The sequence below is a fragment of the Mercenaria mercenaria genome, chromosome 15 (assembly GCF_021730395.1).
Source record: "Mercenaria mercenaria strain notata chromosome 15, MADL_Memer_1, whole genome shotgun sequence".
Lineage (NCBI taxonomy): Eukaryota > Metazoa > Mollusca > Bivalvia > Venerida > Veneridae > Mercenaria > Mercenaria mercenaria.
This window is the reverse complement of record NC_069375.1, coordinates 62,555,093-62,574,503: the sequence shown is the minus strand read 5'-3', so window position 1 is coordinate 62,574,503 and position 19,411 is coordinate 62,555,093. Positions and strand designations below refer to the sequence as shown.

General features: G+C 31.7%; 1 protein-coding gene across 5 annotated transcripts in view; it reads right to left on the bottom strand.

The window, feature by feature from the left end:
• LOC128549122 (CCN family member 1-like) overlaps positions 1-19,411 on the bottom strand; it is an 87,806-nt gene that overhangs the window by 33,494 nt on the left and 34,901 nt on the right. The window contains exon 1 of one of the 5 annotated variants that reach the window (XM_053525425.1): positions 18,662-18,859. The exons of 2 other annotated variants lie outside the window; for them this stretch is intronic. In XM_053525425.1, the coding sequence (XP_053381400.1) occupies positions 18,662-18,760 (99 nt within the window). In that variant the 5' untranslated portion in view covers positions 18,761-18,859. Of the gene's footprint in view, positions 1-7,588; positions 7,890-12,421; positions 12,769-18,661; positions 18,860-19,411 lie in introns of those variants that run through there. 2 more of the 5 variants (XM_053525426.1, XM_053525427.1) reach the window with 2 other exon arrangements.

The following is a 19,411-nucleotide window of genomic DNA, read 5'->3' as shown; positions in this document are numbered from 1 at the left end:
TAGCAACCAATTCCCATATATGATGCAGGTGATATGATTTTATCCTACTTGGTGCAAAGAAATGTTCTCCTTTTTAGATCATTTAGACAGTTGAACATAAATTACTAGAGCTGCTCTTACATCGTTTTGAGACCAGTGTGCACGTTTCATTGCTTTTAAAGATAGTCGATCGAATCAAGGTCTTCGTGAAATGGGCCCTTGACGCCTATCTTTCACTTAAACAATATTTTAAGATATATACTTCTATTGCACGATATCCCTATCCAATGTTTCTAATGTTACTAAATATTCAGATTATTTATGCCTGCCGACCTACATGATTAGATATGATGAGGTAACAGTTTATTGTTAAAGAATGTTTCGCAATATAGGTATGAAGTGTGTACCATTTTAAATCTAATGCATAGTATTTTTTTCTATATATTAACTGTTAATATTTGAAGTTTGAAATTTCCATCTATATACCTTCTAACACTACAATACATGTATCTACGTATGAAATATCTGAAAAATGATGGTAAGAAACACATTAATCACAAAACATGAAATGCCAATTCATAATGAAAACAGATAGAAGGAAAAGTTGACTAAGATAGATAAATCAACCGCACTCTGAAATATATTTTATCTATCAGATTGTGAACATCAGATAAATTAGTTTTTAAATTTCTAATGCCACAAAGGTCTCCTTGAAAGTTCTGCCTGGTATCTTTACTTAAATCACTGATGAAAGAAAAGCTCTCAATGATTATATATCTTTGAAGATCATCCCCATCAGCCTTAATGTCTCTTAACGATCAATCAAGCATTGTAGTCTACTTCCTAAGATCAATGATGTCTTAAAGGTCCAATACTAAGGAAAGTGAACATTTTAATTTCTTTTAAAAAGCACAGAAACTATTTCATTTTATTGGAAAATGAAAGTTGGTATGTAGAAATTCGAAATAAATCGCAGTATATGTACAATTATTTTTCTATGAAGTATAAAGAAAGTTAAAAAGACCTGGGGGGTCATTTTGTCGATTCATTGAATTTTCAACATAATACACATACATTTCTTTGAGTTCCAAAGACCTTCTGTAAATTTTGACCTGTCAATCTTCATTATTTAGTGTCTTGCAGAAGTCTATGCACTGGCTATGAAAAAAATTGCCAACTCACTTTCCCTTAGTAATGGACCTTTAAATCACATAGGACAGAACCTATTCTATTTAAACATAAACATTTACATATTGTGTTCAGTGAAAATTCGTTTCTCTTATCAAAATATTGATTTAGCTATTCTAAACCGTTAGTCAAACACAAATGAAGTACAGATCAAAGTAAAAATTAGTATTTGTGATAAGAATTATAAAAATTTACATTTCCTATATCAATGTATTCTGAATTATTGCAAAAAAAACATATCATTATAACTAACCATATAATTTAACACCTCATAACGGATGAAGCTGAATTACACATCAAAAAAAATTTAAATTGAACAAAATAATATTTAGCTACATGTAGCCTATGTCCAAGTATTGCCATGTACGGACCTATGTCATTCAGTTGATATTGCTCGAGTAAACGCGTGTGTAAGTGAGATGCAATTACCGAGATACTGAATTTCGCGTACAGAACTGTGTTAAATAAAAAGAAACAGATGTGCATTTTAGCCGGATCGGATCCATACTGGTCGCAATGTCCCAACAGCAGCTTATTCGCTAATCGCGTTATAAAAACTATTTTTCTCACTTTAATAATCTTTAATGACACTGGCGTTTATACCGTTGATGTATTATTAATACTAGAAAGAAGACTTTATCATTAGCAACGCCAGACGTAAGATGATCGTAAAGATATAGTCCTCAACTTTTCATAAACGTGAATTCGCTTAATATTGTTAACCATTGTACTGACCTTTTATATGTTAGATTGATAAATGTATTTAAAGTTCATAGCTTAATGCCATTGATTTCACAATTTTTATCACTTCTATCGCAATGCAAAGCATCACACCATTCGTCGATTATGATATTTCTATTCTAATTTGCGTGGTCAAAACGATCTTGTGGAATGATGTCATTTACGCTTGACTAGTTAACCCTTCTGTTGAAATGTAATTAAAATGTATTCAAGAAACTGCGCTATAAAGTGTGTTTGTTTTGAAAACAATCGACGTAGTCAAAATAACGGCCTACGTAAAATTTGACGTCATAAGTTTTATCAAACGGACGGCCATTAAACTTAAAACGAAGCCAATAGCTTCACCTCTCCAGAATGAAAAGTGTAGGTGCTGAGAGCAAAAACATCTAATTTTGAGCCAAATGTTATTATTTCATTCAATCTGAACATTGCTTTGAAAGTAAGATCCATCCATAAAACTAAAGGGAAAAAAGACAAAAGAAGAAAAGGTGTATAAAATCGTTTCATTGAAATAATACTGAATTTGAAATGAAATAAATTCTGCCTCTATAATAAAAGAAAAGTTTTAATGTTGTTGAACTGCAAGAGTTTCCATTCATTTTTTTCAATGCAAAAATTCGGAACTTTGGGCAATGATGCCAGCTTCAGTTTTTTTTTTTATTTTTATTTCTTCTAAATTAAATCGATTAATCTTAATCTGATAAAAAATGTATTCAGTTTATTTCAAGACCTGAATTGAAAAGGCAGGAATATCAAAAAAATATAAAAAAAATGCAGAATAAAGATCAACATTTACAACACAAAAAATAAGATTTAAAAAATCGATTTAAAAATGTGACCAGTAGAGACAGCGCATGTAAGAGATCATGAAACATTTCGTCGATGCATAAAGTTGCCGGAACGGGAGTAACTCTCCAGACGACGCAGGAAGTTATATAGCTGTATGTCACGCTAATCTCTAAGATGAATCGCAAAATTAAACTACAATAAGGCTAAGAAATGGGATTTGTCTCACAAAAAAAACGATTAGTGAAAGGTCTTATAAATAGTACCAAGCGATGATGTAACAAAAGAAGAACAAATAAATACATTTTTATAGAATATAAGGGTATACAGTACAGTTTGACTAAAAGAAATTATTCGATTGTAAGCAGTATTCTGAGAGAATAACAACATACTAGACGACGCAACTAATTATGCTTTGTTTTCTGAAAAGAATTGGCAGAAGCAAAACCCCATATAATATCTAATGCAGATAAGCTGAATTATTCAAATACTTTTAAATATCAGAATATGCGTAAAGTTTCAAGAGATGTTCACGGAACAAGTAGGCTCCTAAACCACCTGAATGTAACACTTCATGCTCCATTTGAAAATCAGTATGACTTTATACTGTCAAATTATCTTCATTGGAAGTGATTGTGTTGATTATAATCTTGGTAAAACATCACCCAGAAGCAATAGAGCTAATTGTAACAACGGGCCAGCAGGTTGTTAATTCTAAAAGTGACAACTTCTTCCTTTCTTTGATTAAATTACAATATTTTGAACAATCTTGGTAGAGGATAATTCTAGAAATAGTTTGTAAAATCAGTTTGTTTCTATTTCTAGTGCCTGTGGCCGCGCCATATAATCGCCAATATTTGTTACTAATCAGATAAATTAAACTGTTACTCAAAGAACACCTGTGTGAAAATATTAAAAAAGAATGACATGACGGTTTTCTAATTTCTCACTATACACAAATAGTGACCTCAGTGACCGAGATGAAATGCTATTTCCCATACTGCCAATACTCAAGTACAGAGAAATGAAATAGCCAACAATGTTCTCCCCACTCATTCAAGTAGTAGAGCTGCTTTTGAGAAAACGCATGTCTCCCACAACTGTCTAATCATCTAAATAGGAAGTCAGTCCTTTTATACTGTTTACTCACTACAAATATACCTTTGAAGAGTAAAAAGACTTATTTTGGGTAATTAATTCAAGGGCCATAATTCTGAAGTGTCTCGGGCGAATTGGCTAGTTGTCGAACTTGGTCGAGGACTTAAAGTCAAACAAATTTTGTTTAGGTTTGGTGAAGATCGGAAGAGAAATGTCCGACTTAGGGCGCGGACAAAAGTAATAAGGTCAATTTTCAGTAATTCAAGGACCATAATTCCAAAGTACCTGAACCGAGGACTTATGGTAAAACACATTCTGTTCAAGTTTGGTGAAGACTGGATGAGAAATGTCGACTAAGAGTGCAAACAAGAGTAAAATTGCCAATTTATGGTAATTCAATGGTTATAATTTCGATGTGCCTGGGCCGATTTGGCTAGTTATCAAACACACATAGACCGACAGACACAAAGACAGGAGTAAATCAATATGTCTCCCACACCACTGTGTAGTGGGAGACATAATAATTTACCTGTTTTGCCAAAGGTGATTCAGTCGCGTCCATCGCTCCTTGCTTCTCCTATTGCAGCGGCTACTAATATACACGGTTTGAAACTTATTCTTATCAATATTAAATTATAATGATTAGTTCTTATTATAATGTAAAACTCAATTATTTTAACTCTTTTAATTAGTTTGTTGAGAGCCTGTACCTAAAAGAATTATCTCATTGTTCTTGAGGCGTTCTCTCAATCTGCTTTTTCTTGTCACATCGCCTTGTATCTGTACTTCATTCTGTCGAAAGTGTTTAAAATATTGAAATGGTCCTACGTTAATTCTTTGTCTGAATAGATTTAACCTTTAGCCTGGTGGTGGCAAGTGATTTTGCTTTTGCTACCAGTACAGACCAAGATCAGCCTACACATCCGTGCAGGCTGATCATTGTCTGCACTGTTCGGTATTCAGTCAGTAAATCTTTAGAAAATAACCCTTTGTATAGTAAATGGTATTGCCCATATTGAATGATGGACCAGTGTATTTTAGAAATCTAGCAAGGTAGGGTTAATGACATTTAGATAACTATTACAAATGATTTCACTCTAGTCACTCATCCTTTTATGTATGGTTTCCGTTGTAAAATTTATCATTTTCCTTTTTAACGATATGTCTGTTGCCAAACATAGATTTTGCATCATATTCAAAGGAAAGAAAATGGTGGTTACGAATAGATGACTAATGTGGATAAGTACCACTTAATCGCTTTCTAAGTACACAGAATCAATCAAATTTAATCAATTTTTTTGTTATCAAATCATTATCCTTTGACTTTGAATGCAACAAAGTAGCCATGAAGATATTTTCCAATCAATATTTGCTCAGTACTCTACCTCGTAATAATTTATTTATAGTAAAGGTAATATCATACAGTATTTGACATGTTTGAAGCATCTTTAATTTTACAGAATGTCACATGTCTTTGCAATTTCACTTTAAGTCATGTAGTGTTGAAAATTCATTTGATTGGCATTGACACTCTACTCTAGAATCACGTAACCACAGAAATATTGCCACGATGATAATACATGATGCAAAAAATCTACAGAACTCTCAATAGGGGTCGTGTACTCAATAAGTACTATCAGCATGTGAAATTTGAAGGTCCTGGGTGCAGTGGTTCGCGAGTAAAGTGCCTTCATGCAAAAAGTTAACATTGGCCCCTGTGACCTTGACCTTTGACCTGGTGACCCCAAAGTCAGTAGGGGTCATGTACTCAATAAGTACTATCAGCATTGAAGTTTGAACGTCCTGGGTGCAGTGGTTCGCGAGTAAAGTGCCTTCAAGCAAAAAGTTAACATTGGCCCATGTGACCTTGACCTTTGACCTTGTGACCCCAAGGTCAGTAGGGGTCGGGTACTCAATAAGTACTATCAGCATGTGAACATTGAAGGTCCTGGTTGTAGTGATTCGCGAGTAAAGTGCCTTCATGCAAAATGTTAACGTTGTGACGAACGAACTAACGAACTAACGGACGAACGGACGGACAGTTGAAAACTAATATGCCTCCCTTCGGGGGCATAAAAATAGAATGAAAGTTTCACACCGTGATTGTTACTTTCAAGCATTAAATATGCTGCAACAAATATTTCTTACTTACTAGTATTCATAAACATGAACCCATATAATAAAACAGTTATTGACTCTTGAGCCATTGGATATGATGTGATATCCACCGGAAGATAACATATCATAGCCAATGGCTCAAGAGTCAATAATAGTATATTATCAGGTTTGTCGTCGCGGGAGTGAAATAAAGCCATGACATAAATTTGATAATACACGAGTGTAATAAAGCTTTGTAGACGTCGACGTCGTTTAAAGTATTGGAGAGTGACGTTGGTCAAATTGACTTTTTTTTATAGTAAAAGAAAGTAGAGTTTTTTATGTTCTGGCAGAAAAAAAAGCTAAAATGTGATAAAAGAAACTTGATAAAATGCTCGGCAGAGCTTCGCATTTCGTTATTTAATTCAACTCGTTTAATAAATTCAATATGAAATATCCTCTATTTCAATCTAAATTGATTGCATCCTTTTTACTGGTGATGCATTAATACCATGTCCAATTTGATTTTATTATTTGCAATATAACGTTATAAAATTATCATCAAGTGGACCGAACAATATACCACTTAAATGACCAAGCTCGAGTAACATCCAATTTTACACACACAAAAAATGAATTCAAGTAGAACGGCAAAGCCATTTCACTCACAGCGCTTGGATCATGTTTGATTGAAGGTTTAGGAGTACATCTTCAAATACAGAAATATATATATTGATGTACGAACGAAATCTTAGGCAACAATCTACCTGGCCAATACATGTTCTGCCGTACAGTCCCGTACGGTGGATACTTAAAATATTTTCAAAACGCTGCCGCTCTTTATACGTTCAGCCTAGTTATGCGACTTTTCAGCACTGGGACATTATTGCAAATACATCGAAACCAAGTAATGTAACATTTCTATGAAAGTGTGACCCCCCTTCAAGCAGCTCTTTTCCGGAATTAAATGTTATATGTTAGTAAACTGACAGTTGTGTAGCTATATACATGTTTAATATGCTGTCCAATTTTCATGCTAAAAAACTTTTCTTTCTATGATTTCATATTGTTTGATTTTTGTCTCAAAATGTTAGGCTATGTCTCAACACAATATAAATGTATTTCATCAATAAGCATAAATTAAAACATATTCGCTCCATTTATTTTTAATAATATTATACGCTTAATGTTAAAGTAATGAAAATTAATTTTTTAAAACCTCTTTCCGTGTAACACCGAATTATATCAAAAGGATCATTATTTTAAAAACTTTATTTTTCATTATTGTTTAGCAGTTTGTTATCGGGACGACGGATGTTTCTAGGTTATTGACAAAATTAAAACAATTTATACGTATTCCCACTGAATCAATTGCCTTCGATATTAATCACTTAGCACCTTGTATAATAGAACAATTTTGTCACCCATTAGGAAGATAAAAATAAATGTCAAAAGTTATGGTTTTTCTACTGTTACATCTGCCAGAATGTACTAAAACAGATCAGTAAAATTTTAGACACAAATTAGAAAATAAAAAAGTTAACCTGACAGACTGAACCTATTAAAATATAATTGATGGCGATGTAGGGAAACGACTATAACATATTTTTTGGGAAACTACTTAAATTTTAAGATATTAATTAATTACTGATCTTTTAGAAATTTAAACAGAAAATAAAGTAGAATTAAAAGTACATACCACTCCGTTTTCCACATGGAAAGCAATAGCCTTTGTCACAAGTGTTAACAACAGAAATAATGCAGAACGACACATCTCTGGCAATATCAATAGCGAATTTATAACATTATAGAATTATCCTACTAACTGCTTTTTACGAAAAGTACGGTTTAATCGATGTTAAATGTTCAGTAAACTAAAACACTGATTTCACAAGCTATTTCTTAATCACATTTATGAAATATTTTATCATAAAAGTCAAGTTCATTTAATCTTGTATTCATCACATGTGTGTCCTTTATATATCAAACTCTCTAAAGAGAATATTAAATAGCAGTTAATATTATAAAATCCAATATTTACCATCTCAAAATACTGAGGAAAATACCGTTTTATAAAACGGCCTTTACGATAAATATCTTGGGCATGGTCCCTGCCATTTGAGTATCTCTCTATCAATGAGGCATTTAAATCCAATTTGCACAATTTTGTTAACCGTATCGGCAAGGGTATTTTTAGTATTTCAATTTCAATAGATGAAATGCTGTCAAATTTGATAATTAGGTGTTTGTTGAATGGATCTTATTTTATATAGCAAGTTCACATGGGGCGAAATTGCAAAAGCGTCAAAATTATATCAATATTATTTACATTTCTAATAATTAGTTTCGTATACTAGCTATAGATCAAAAGGATAGAAGAATTGAACAATTTAAAAATGAAGAGTTTGAATTAATCTATGTATCACTAGTAGAATTATGCTATTTGACAAGTTTATAAACATATTATAACTGAAGATACAGACATAAGAAAATGAGCAGCCAAAATGTAAAATTATACAAGATATCAACACAATTTGTATCTTATCGAATATATTAAAATGATATATACAGTGCAGTCAAGTCTTAACGCTTCGAAGTTCTCTTTTATATTTAACGTAACACCGACACAGTTATAGCAAACATGGAAACTTTCAACTTTGCAATTAATTTAATTATTTATTTTATTTGCATATATATCATCAACAAATTTGGTTTATGTTGATAAATATTTTAGTTAAATTCATGAATAAGATCATGTATAACTAAAAACTGACTATTGAATTTGAAAGGCACGAATAGATAAAACAATGCCTTTGCAGAATAATGGTAACAGAAACAAACTGAAAGAAATATAATTAGATAAACTGATCAAAGTAGCCTGATAAATAGAGCATCCTAAGGTAAAAAGGAAGATAATCATTTAAGCACCATGTAGATTCGCGTGCTAAAAGTTGCTGCAATGACAATTTCCTGGAGGCCGTTTCCTGAGAAAAGAAAATGTGTATAAAGATTTTTCCTTGATAAAGATATACACATTGAAATCACACTATTATGTGACAGGAATTGTAGAGTTAATCTAACTATCTAACTATCACAAGGCAACGGTTATCCCCTCCCACAGAAACGAAAAAAGAATAGTTCCATGGAAGGTATAAGGTTTAATACTATCATGCGAAACTATGTGGCATTCTAAAAGTAGAACAATTTCACATGTTTGCACAGAAATACCTAAGCAGAGAGAAGCGCAGTATAAATAGACATATACATATGGGATACTTATAATATACATGTAATAATATCATAAAGAATGTCAAGTACCCCAAATTGTGTTCAAGACGTTTTCGTCATTATGACATAGCTCCTTAACCACCTGATGTAGTAAGGTGGAGTATTCAAATATGTTTGTGAGAGTAATGAATATGATTATTATATTCTTTGGAATGCATAAGTACAATTAGTCTCTAGGACATATGTGGTCTAACGTCAGGCTTCATATCTGAGTTCTATGTTTTTGATTCATATTTTATTATCATACATTGCATCTCTAAAGTATAATTTTTAGGAAGCCATACCTTTTTGATTTCAAATGAAAAGAAATTGAATAAAGTCCGGAATAAATTTATGCATGAGTCGTCAAATCCGATAATAACAATGGCTTTCCATTCAAAAAGCGCTAGGCTATGTTAGTCGGGTATGTCTTTGTACAAGTATATCACGAAAATAGGTGCTATATTAATGCGGTGTTCTTTAGAATATAGCAAAAATGTTGTGATGTTTGTGTTGTGTAGAAAGAATTTAATCAGTCAACGAAACTGGTAAAATCACCCGTCATCTGTAATAACCGCATTTCCTCTCATGCGCATGCGTAGTGATTAAAATGATAAAACCAGCTTGTTAATATTCAACGCAGTTAGTGACAATTACAACGTTAAGCTTTAATAGTTACACGCAATCGGATTATTACCATAGGTTTTAAATGCCAAGAAGCCTTCTTTAAAAAGTTACTTATCATTCTGTTATCTACCGTTTAAAAGATCATCAGCAGAGAAGCTTTGAAGTTTATACTTTTCTGCTTATAAAGAAGACGTAATTTCTTCCCGCGTTTCAATCAAGTTGTCTAAAGTCCTACAAAATACAGACAACCGGTATTTCATTCTGTCAAACTAAATTAACACATTTGTTGGGATATCCAAAAATGGAACACATTTTCCTGAACTGCTCATTAAATAAAAAATACTCTGATCTGGTAAAACTGGGACGAATCAAGAACGATTGCAACACATTGCAACACATTTAAACACAAAACACTACTTTGAACAAAAGGAAGGCACGGTGATGCAAACTGTTTTTCCCGCAAATGTTAATGAATACGTAAGGTAAAATTTCTAGAAGAATTTGGAACATTTTGCGTAAAAGCTTAACAAGTGATGCCAAAGTGAACAGTAGTTCAAAATGACATGTTACTATCTATAAAAGATTTTGCAATCGTATACAATGGAGATATGTTAAAAGTAAAAAGAATTGCATAAATCAACACATTTATAATTGAATAATTCCCGGAATTCAATTCTCGAGGGACATACGTAATGATGAAGCAGTCTCTGAACTGATTCTCAGACGACAATTTAGTAAATATTTTACGTTTTCAGCTTCAATAAAATACATCAATTACTCATTTGTTGTTCTTCATTAACTCTGTTAGGCAGCGACAACACGACCACATATGCTATCAAAATTGATAAAGTTATTGGTCTTCATTTATACTGCTAAGAAGCGAAACTCAGATTAAACTTACCATACGATACAAAAGTACCGGAATTATTTCGGTGCTTTGTCATTCGTTTACACAGATAAAAAGCGAAATCTAGATAAAACTTACCTTACGATGCAAAAATTCAGTAATTATGTGACTGATGTTGTTTTGTTTAGATTTGCAACGAGATCCTACTCGATTATTCGTATGACACAAATTACAGTTTCTTTGTTAAGTAACGAAACCCAAGTATCCTTTTCATACGAAACAATAATACATAGATAGTTTTAGTTGTTTGCCTTCATTTATCTTTACAAGACTGTGAAAGAATTTCAAGCTGGAAAATATCTCAGACTTTCCAAATGATACAAAAGAACAGAAGTTACATAAGCGGCTTGATCCCGATAAAACTTTCCTCAAGGTACAAAAATACAGACATTCTTTAAGTGACTGGTCTTTGTTTACCTTGATAAAAAAGCCATTCTTCTAAAACTTTCCGTATGATACAAAAATGCAGTTTTCTTAACGATAACCTAATAATTCTTTCCATACGATTTGATAATGTATAAATAGTTTATGGCGACGGAGCTGCTTTCAGACTTCATGCAGAAACGAGGGGTTGATTTTAAAGATGTTGGCAGGTTGGTTACATATTTATTCCTAAATTGATGAAATACCCGTGGACACCTGAAATTTTCAGTAGTGTGTAGATAGGAATATGGTACTATGAATGTAAAATAAAACACAGGTCTTTATGTAAGTACAACCACTGCATATAAAAATAGTTTTACTTTTAACTTCTTTTCTTCAAAACATCAATGCAAAATATATTATTGAAATGTACAAAAAAGTAATTTTTCAATTTCTTCACAACTGTTATTATATAAGTGTTAACCTAGAATAAATAGCAGTTATTTTACACATACACGCAACGATTTGACTTTTCAATTTCGTGCATATCTTATTCTTTAAGAAAATACGTATTCTGAAGTTACGACGATAAAACAAATAAAAGAACGCAGTGCGGCACTTCCTTGGATAGGTCTGCCGCAAACAACCACTAAAGAGTTTAATATTTGAAGCATAAATTTTTAATATTCGTCCATATTGCAACTGAGAAACTATGCATTTTAAGTGTATTATACGTGAAACTACATATTTGACTCACTTAGCAAGATACATCTCACTTAATTAAATAATAGAAAAGGCTTCAGTGTTGTTGTTCAAGGATAACTTACTAAATTGGCTTAATCTTGATCAGTAGCAATCTCAAGACTTAAAGTTTTATAAGATTGTACTCTATGATTGTAATAATTTATGCAATCAAGACTTAAAGTTTAATAAGATTGTACTCTCCGACTGTAATAATTTATGCAATCAAGACTTAAAGTTTAATAAGATTGTACTATCCGATTGTAATAATTCATGCAATCAAAACTTAAAGTTTAATACGATTGTACTATCTGATTGTAATAATTTATGCAATCAAGACTTGAAGTTTTATAAGATTGTACTATCTGATTGTAATAATTAATGCAATCAAGATTTAAAGTTTAATAAGACTGTACTACATCTGATTGTAATAATGTATGCAAACATAAACATAAAATTATATCAATAAATAAATACCCAATATGTAAAAGGCCGCAAAAGTACTGAACCATTTTCAAGAGGGTAGATGTGAAAGAAAAATGTATTGAATGTACCATAAAATGAGTTATATAAGCGATATATGATTTACTAGAAACTGCATGAATGAAAACATACAATATGACATACCACTGTGTTTGTCACACGGAAAGTAGCTCCATTTGTCACTAATGTTAATATCAGAACAATAATATAAAGACCCATCCTTGGCACTATTAACAATTGTAGAACATTAAATCCACATTTTATTCTACAACAAATGTTTCTGTCAGTAGTACCTAAAAACAGTGCATATAAAACGACGATTCATTTTCAAACCAACATTGAAATTAAATTTAAACGCTTATTCCGAAACACTGTAGCTCTTAGAAACATAGTTTAACATTTTTGCTTTCTCACATGCAAATTTTGTTTATTCTGTTTACCTCCCTCAGAAAATGGATATTAAAACAAAATACTATCCTAAAACATCATATTATCCAATATTTATCATTCTCAAAATACTGCAGAAGATGCTATATAACACAGCAGCCGCTGCAATATCAATAGCAAGTTCTTTTCCAATACAAAAACTCTTAACTATGAAAGAGCCATTTAAATCTTGTAAACCGTATTGACGTTGATACTTTTAATATTTCAAATTCAATTTATGAAATATTGTCAATTTAAGTAATTATAAATAGAATTCGTTTGACGTTCAATTATCACTCCGTTTGAATTACTTATTTATATTTACATTGGCATATATGCGTAAAATCTTAAGAATAACGAAGAGATACACTTAAGGTGGAATAATTAAATTAAAATGTTTATTATCAATTGATTGATGTATTTTGTGCTATACTGGCTTAAGTAACGAAAAAAGGATATTTTCACATGGCTTAACATGCGTAAGATAAATATTGATTGTTACATTCTTAAGGTAACCAAAAAACCTAGAAACTATTAACAATAACAAAGGTTATTTTGAAAGGCAACATTCAAATCCCTTGAAAATGTTAAATAGCCGTAAAATCCAAACCCAATATGCTAGAAATGTCAAATGTCCGAATCTTGTCCTGGTCAAATTAAAATCGAGTCAGTATTAATTCCAAATTTCACACAGAAATCAAAATGAAAGCAGTATATCCAAATAATGTAAATCCTCTTTTTAAAGATTTTCTTAAAATCCAAAATGTTAAATGCAAATCCACTAATTTTTCCAAATGGTAATATTCTGTTACTAAGAAATCAAGAAATGTTTTCAATAAGATCTTGCTTTTGTTTCCCTTTGTCCTCAGACAGCTTCCTATCTGAAGTGTCATGGAAGAATCTAACACTTTCATGTATCACAAAGAATAAAAAAAAATAATTTGTTGGATTTAACGTCGAACCGACACAATTATAGGTCATATGGCGACTTTCTAGCTTTAATGGTGGAGGAAGACCCCAGGTTCCCTATCGTGCATTATTTCATCACGAGCGAGCACCTGGGTAGAACCACCGGCCTTCCGTAAGCCAGCTGGATGGCTTCTTCACATGATTATTCAACGCCCCGAGTGAGGCTCGATCAAAAATAAAATGATTCAGGAAAAACTTGAAAAACCCAGACTTCAAAATAATGTTAAAACCCTGTTTATCAGCATTTGTGATAGAACCTTCTGGAAAATAACTTATTGCCATATATATATTCAGTTTAGTATGAGTCTTTCGGTTGAGACATAAAGATGCCCATAAAAATGACAGTGTTTGAATTTCTGGAAAAGAAAAACATCTTTTTATTGTCTGTGTGAAGTTAGCAGAATAGCAGAATAGCAGAATAACTCCAGCAGAATAGCAGAATAACTCCAGCAGAATGGCAGAATAGCAGCATAACTCCAGCAGAATGGCAGAATAGCAGAATAACTCCAGCAGAATGGCAAAATAGCAGAATAACTCTAGCAGAATAACTCCAGCAGAATGGCAGAATAGCAGAATAACTCCAGCAGAATGGCAGAATAGCAGAATAGAATAATAAATGCAGCAGAATGGCAGAATAGAAGAATAACTCTAGCAGAATAGCAGAATAACTCCAGCAGAATGGCAGAATAGCAGAATAACTCCAGCAGAATGGCAGAAGAGCAGAATAGCACAATAACTGCAGCAGAATGGCAGAATAGCACAATAACTCCAGCAGAATAGCAGACTAGCACAATAACTACAGCAGAATGGCAGAATAACTCCAGCAGAATGACAGAATAGCAGAATAGCAGAATAACTCCAGCAGAATAGCAGAATAACTCAACAGAATGTGGAAAGTACCCCATATTGCGTTCAATAGCTTCTTTGTTATACGAATAAACTCCTAAACCACCTGAAGTATTGCTGTGTAACTTAGCAGTTTGTGCGAATTTTATGTACATATTCTTTTTGAGAAACACTTGATAAGTGCTTCAACAGGGATATCCGAGTTCTACCTTTAAGTGTTTTATCTGAAACAGTTAAGTTGTTGATTGTTTTTTGTTTTTTTTTTTGTTTTTTTTTTTTTTTGTAAATGATTTCTACCGTTTCCTTCTCTTTGAAATGTTTATATGATTTTTTATGAAAATAAACAAATTTGCAGACCTCTATAATCTTAATCAAACTAACTGGTACAAAATAAGTAATCGGGGTAAATTCTAAACTAACTGCATTTTGTAAATATTCAAAATATGTTGTGCTTCATAATAAACTATCCATCAAATATGCAAAGTGTTCGGTTGCGTATCGCGAAACCAATCAAAACAGTTGGCGTTAGAGTTTTGATATCAAAATCTCGTTTTGTACCAGTTGCAGTAAAATGATAAAAAAGAAGTAATTAAGTAAAAACATGTATCAAAAATAAAAAAAATAATGAAGAAACAATTATGTTTTTCATTTTGCAATTTCATTTTAGATTAATCAAAAGAACAGTACTTGAAGATTGATTGGTAGGATTCACGATAATAATAACTTATCGCATAGTGCGGCAGTTTTCCTTTGATCTTTGCAGTATGTTAAACATGGTAACACACATTAATACTACAAAATCTGTGCTGATATTTTACAAAACTGTTACGATATATATCAACACAGAAATCTCTATAGAGTTTCATTTAGAAAAAAGTGTTGCGATATATATCAGCACAGTAAAACTGTTCCGATATATATCGGAACACTTTTTCTCTATTGAGGTCCTATCAAGGGAGTATAATTTTTTCCTTTCAAAGAAAAGATGATTTTAGCTCCAATTTACAGTTCACAGAGAAAGAATTGTCACAAACACCTACATTTATAAAGTAAAAGAATAAATAAACTAGAATATTAATTTTCAAAAACTTGATAGTTATTGCCAAATTCAGAAATACATGAAATATATGAAATTCTGAGATTTCTCAAATGTTTCTTTTTCTTTGATTTTTTTACAAACAAAACCACAAGTTTTACAATATGTCTGGCCGATGAAATGCAAAGATTTAAAAACCAATGCAGAAATTTGTTGGGTACTTTTATCTGGGGAACACATTTTCTAAAACAGAAGTTTTAGTGTTTCAGTTAGCGAGGCGCAGAAAGGGATTCAAAATAGTAAAAATAATAATAAACAAATTTAAACGAAAATAATATATAAATTTTAGTGATAAACTATGCGATAAAACAGTTATCATATGTAATGCTCGTTTGTTACCAGGATATATCAGAGCTAGGGGTACATCTCGTTATTTTTCTCTTCACATATCTGTCTCGGCCTACCGGCCTCGACGATATGTGCAGAGAAAAATACCCTTGATGTACCCCTAGCTCTGATATATCCTGGTAACACACTCTCACACATACTATAACTATTACTTAAAGAATAGTATTCAGTACTTGAGAATATTTGACGAACCAGGGGCCGTATGCATAAAGCATCTTAAGTATAAGTATAAGAAATTGAATATTTACTTAAGTATTACTTAGGTAAGAAATTTAATTTACTTAAGTATATTTGTTATACATAAAACAACTTAATAAGTAATTCTTGGTTTTTATTGTGGACAAACATATTAAAAAAACAACAAAAACATTAATTTCAGACAGATACAACATGCACAATTATGTTTAAAGTGCTTTTATCTGAAAAACAACACTTTAATCGTACTCACAACGCTATTATGTTTTCTGACTTAAGTCATTTCTTACGTATCTTAAGTTTTTTTTACTTAGACTTAAGCTGAAATCACCACAAACTTAACTAAAATCTTCAACTTAAGTCGAAACTTATACATAAGATGCTTTATGAATACGGCCCAGGTCTTTAGATAAAGATTTCATTGCCTCGTAGTTAAATTCAAACACAAAAGACAAAAACAAAGAAAATAGTAATCAGACAAATTCCTTGCCGTTCAGCCGATGTATACTCGAAATGTTTGTTCAAAGCACGTGAAGATGTCTTTATATTTCAGAAAGTTATTTCGTTTCTAAAAATGTCTGTTAGAAATAATCTACAATAATGTGCAAACACTTTTTATATGACATCTGCTGCCTAGGTTTGTGATTTACTTCTTTAATGAAATAGCAGACAGGAAACTAGTAATAGTGTAAATGAACATTATGGCGTTATTTACTGATACGTAAGCTGCTGAATATCTAAACGTCAGGTGTAAAGTTTAGAAATCATCTACGCAAATGCGAAAAATAGAAATAGAATCATTGAAACGGTTTCAAAGTAGTGATATGTCAGTAAACTGTTCTTACGGTATTGAATCAGCAGAGACTTTCAAGTACGACACAAAGAGAAATTATTTATACAGAAACATTTATATAGCATAAATGATTTTATAGCGCCGTTCCTTCAGAAATGCCAATTCGTAAAGAGAACAGAAAGAAAGAAAAGACTAAGATAAATAAATCAACCGCACTCTGAAAAATTTTTTATCTATCATATTGTAAACATCAGATAAATTAGCTTTTAAATTTCTAATGCCACAAAGGTCTCCTTGAAAGTTCTGCCTATAATTCTGGTACCTATATTTTAATCAGTGATCGAAAGAAAAGCTAAATAATTATATATCTTTGAAGTTCATCCGCATCAGCCCTTAATGTCTTTAAAGGATAATTCAAGCATTATAGTCTACTTCCCAAGTTCAATGTTGTCTTAAATCTTAAAGGAGAGAACCTACTCTATTTAAATAATTATATATCTTTGAAGATCATCCGCATCAGCCCTTAATGTCTTTAAACAATCAATCAAGAATTGTAGTCTACTTCCCAAATTCAATGTTGTCTTAAATCGTAAAAGAAAGAACCTACTCTATTTAAATAATTACATATCTTTGAAGATCATCCCCATCAACCCGCAGTGTCGTTCAACGATCAATCAAGCATTGTAGTATACTTCCTAAGGTCAATGTTGTCTTAAATCTTATAGTAGAGAACCTACTAGTATTCTATGTAAACATAAATTTTCACATATTTTATGCGGTGTAAATCAATGTATTCTTAACTATTGCAAGCAAGACATATTATTACAACCAACCATATAATTTAACACTCCATAACGGATGAAGCTGAATTATTGAATTAAACATCAAACAAACTTTTACATTGAACAAAATAATATTTAGCTACATGTAGCCTATGTCCAAGTATTGCCATGTAGGGACCTACTAGTATGTCATTCAGTTGATATTGCCTTGGTAAACGCGTGTGTGAAATGAGATGCAATTACCGAGCTTATCAGCAGCTTATTCGCTTATCGCGTTATAAGAACTACTTTTCTCACTTTAATATATAATGACACCAGCTTTTATACCGTTGATGTATTATTAATACTAGAACGAAGATTTTATCATCAGCAACGCCAGACGTAACATGATCGTAAAGACACAGTCCTCTACTTTTCATAAACGTGAATTCGCTTAATATTGTTAACCATTGTACTGACCGTTTATATGTTAGATTGATAAATGTATTTGAAGGTCATAGCTTAATGCCATTGATTTCAAAATATTTATCGCTTCTATCGCAATGCAAAGCATCACACCATTCGTCGATTATGATAACTTTTATCAAACGGACGGCAATAAAACTGAAAACGAAACCAATAAGTTCCTCTCTCTAGGATGAAAATTGTAGATGCTGAGAATAAAAGCATTTAATTTGAAGCCAAATGATATTTCATTCAATCAATCTGAACATGGCTTGGAAAGTAAGATCCATCCATAAAACTAAAACGGAAAAAGACAAAAGAAGAAAAGGTGTATAAAGTTATGTCACTGAAAGTTTGCCTGTACAAGAAAAGAAGTATTTCACCAATAAATAGTAGTAGCAATAATAGTAATCATATTAATAACATCAACATGTTAACTGAATAACAATAATAATAATGATATTAATAATGATAATAATACCTACCACCCTATTCCTCACATGGAATGGTATAACTTTTGTCAGAAGTGATAACAGCAGAACTAATATATATGTACGAATCCCTGACAAAGTAACGCCAATCATGTTACCAACCTTTGTTACTGTCAGTTTTACGAAAAATACTTATTAAACGATAATAATAACGTTTTTTTTTCACTGTACACTTCTTAATAAAATACACAGAAATTTGTTTTATGCTGAAGAGACTACAAAATCTACAATACGTTTATTAACTTCCGTATTCATCAAAGACAAGCGGCCGATATCTTAGTTTTGTTTAAAACAATCACAAACTTTGAAACATATAAAGTGAAATTTCAAACAACATTTATCTTAAATCAAATGTTTTATCATCTTAACATATCGCAGAAAATACTAAATAAGACAGCAGCCGTTATACTCTATATCGAGAGGAAGTTGTCTTCGAACAGAAATAAATCTCGATCTAAAATCTCTCTATAAATGAGCCATTTAAATCCAACTTGTAAACCGTATCGGCGGTGTTACATTTATTATTTCAGCATTAATAGATGAAACGTTGTCAAATTTGATAATTAAGTGTTTGTTAAATATAAGTCATCCTAATTATCAGGCTGCATGAAGATGAATTGTTAGATCGTTAAAAATATATTAATTTATTTACATTTCAACTGATATTTTGTTTGGCTTACCTGCAATACGTTGAAAGAAAACAAGATTCAAGATGAAAAAGGTTGAATAAGGCTATTTATTACC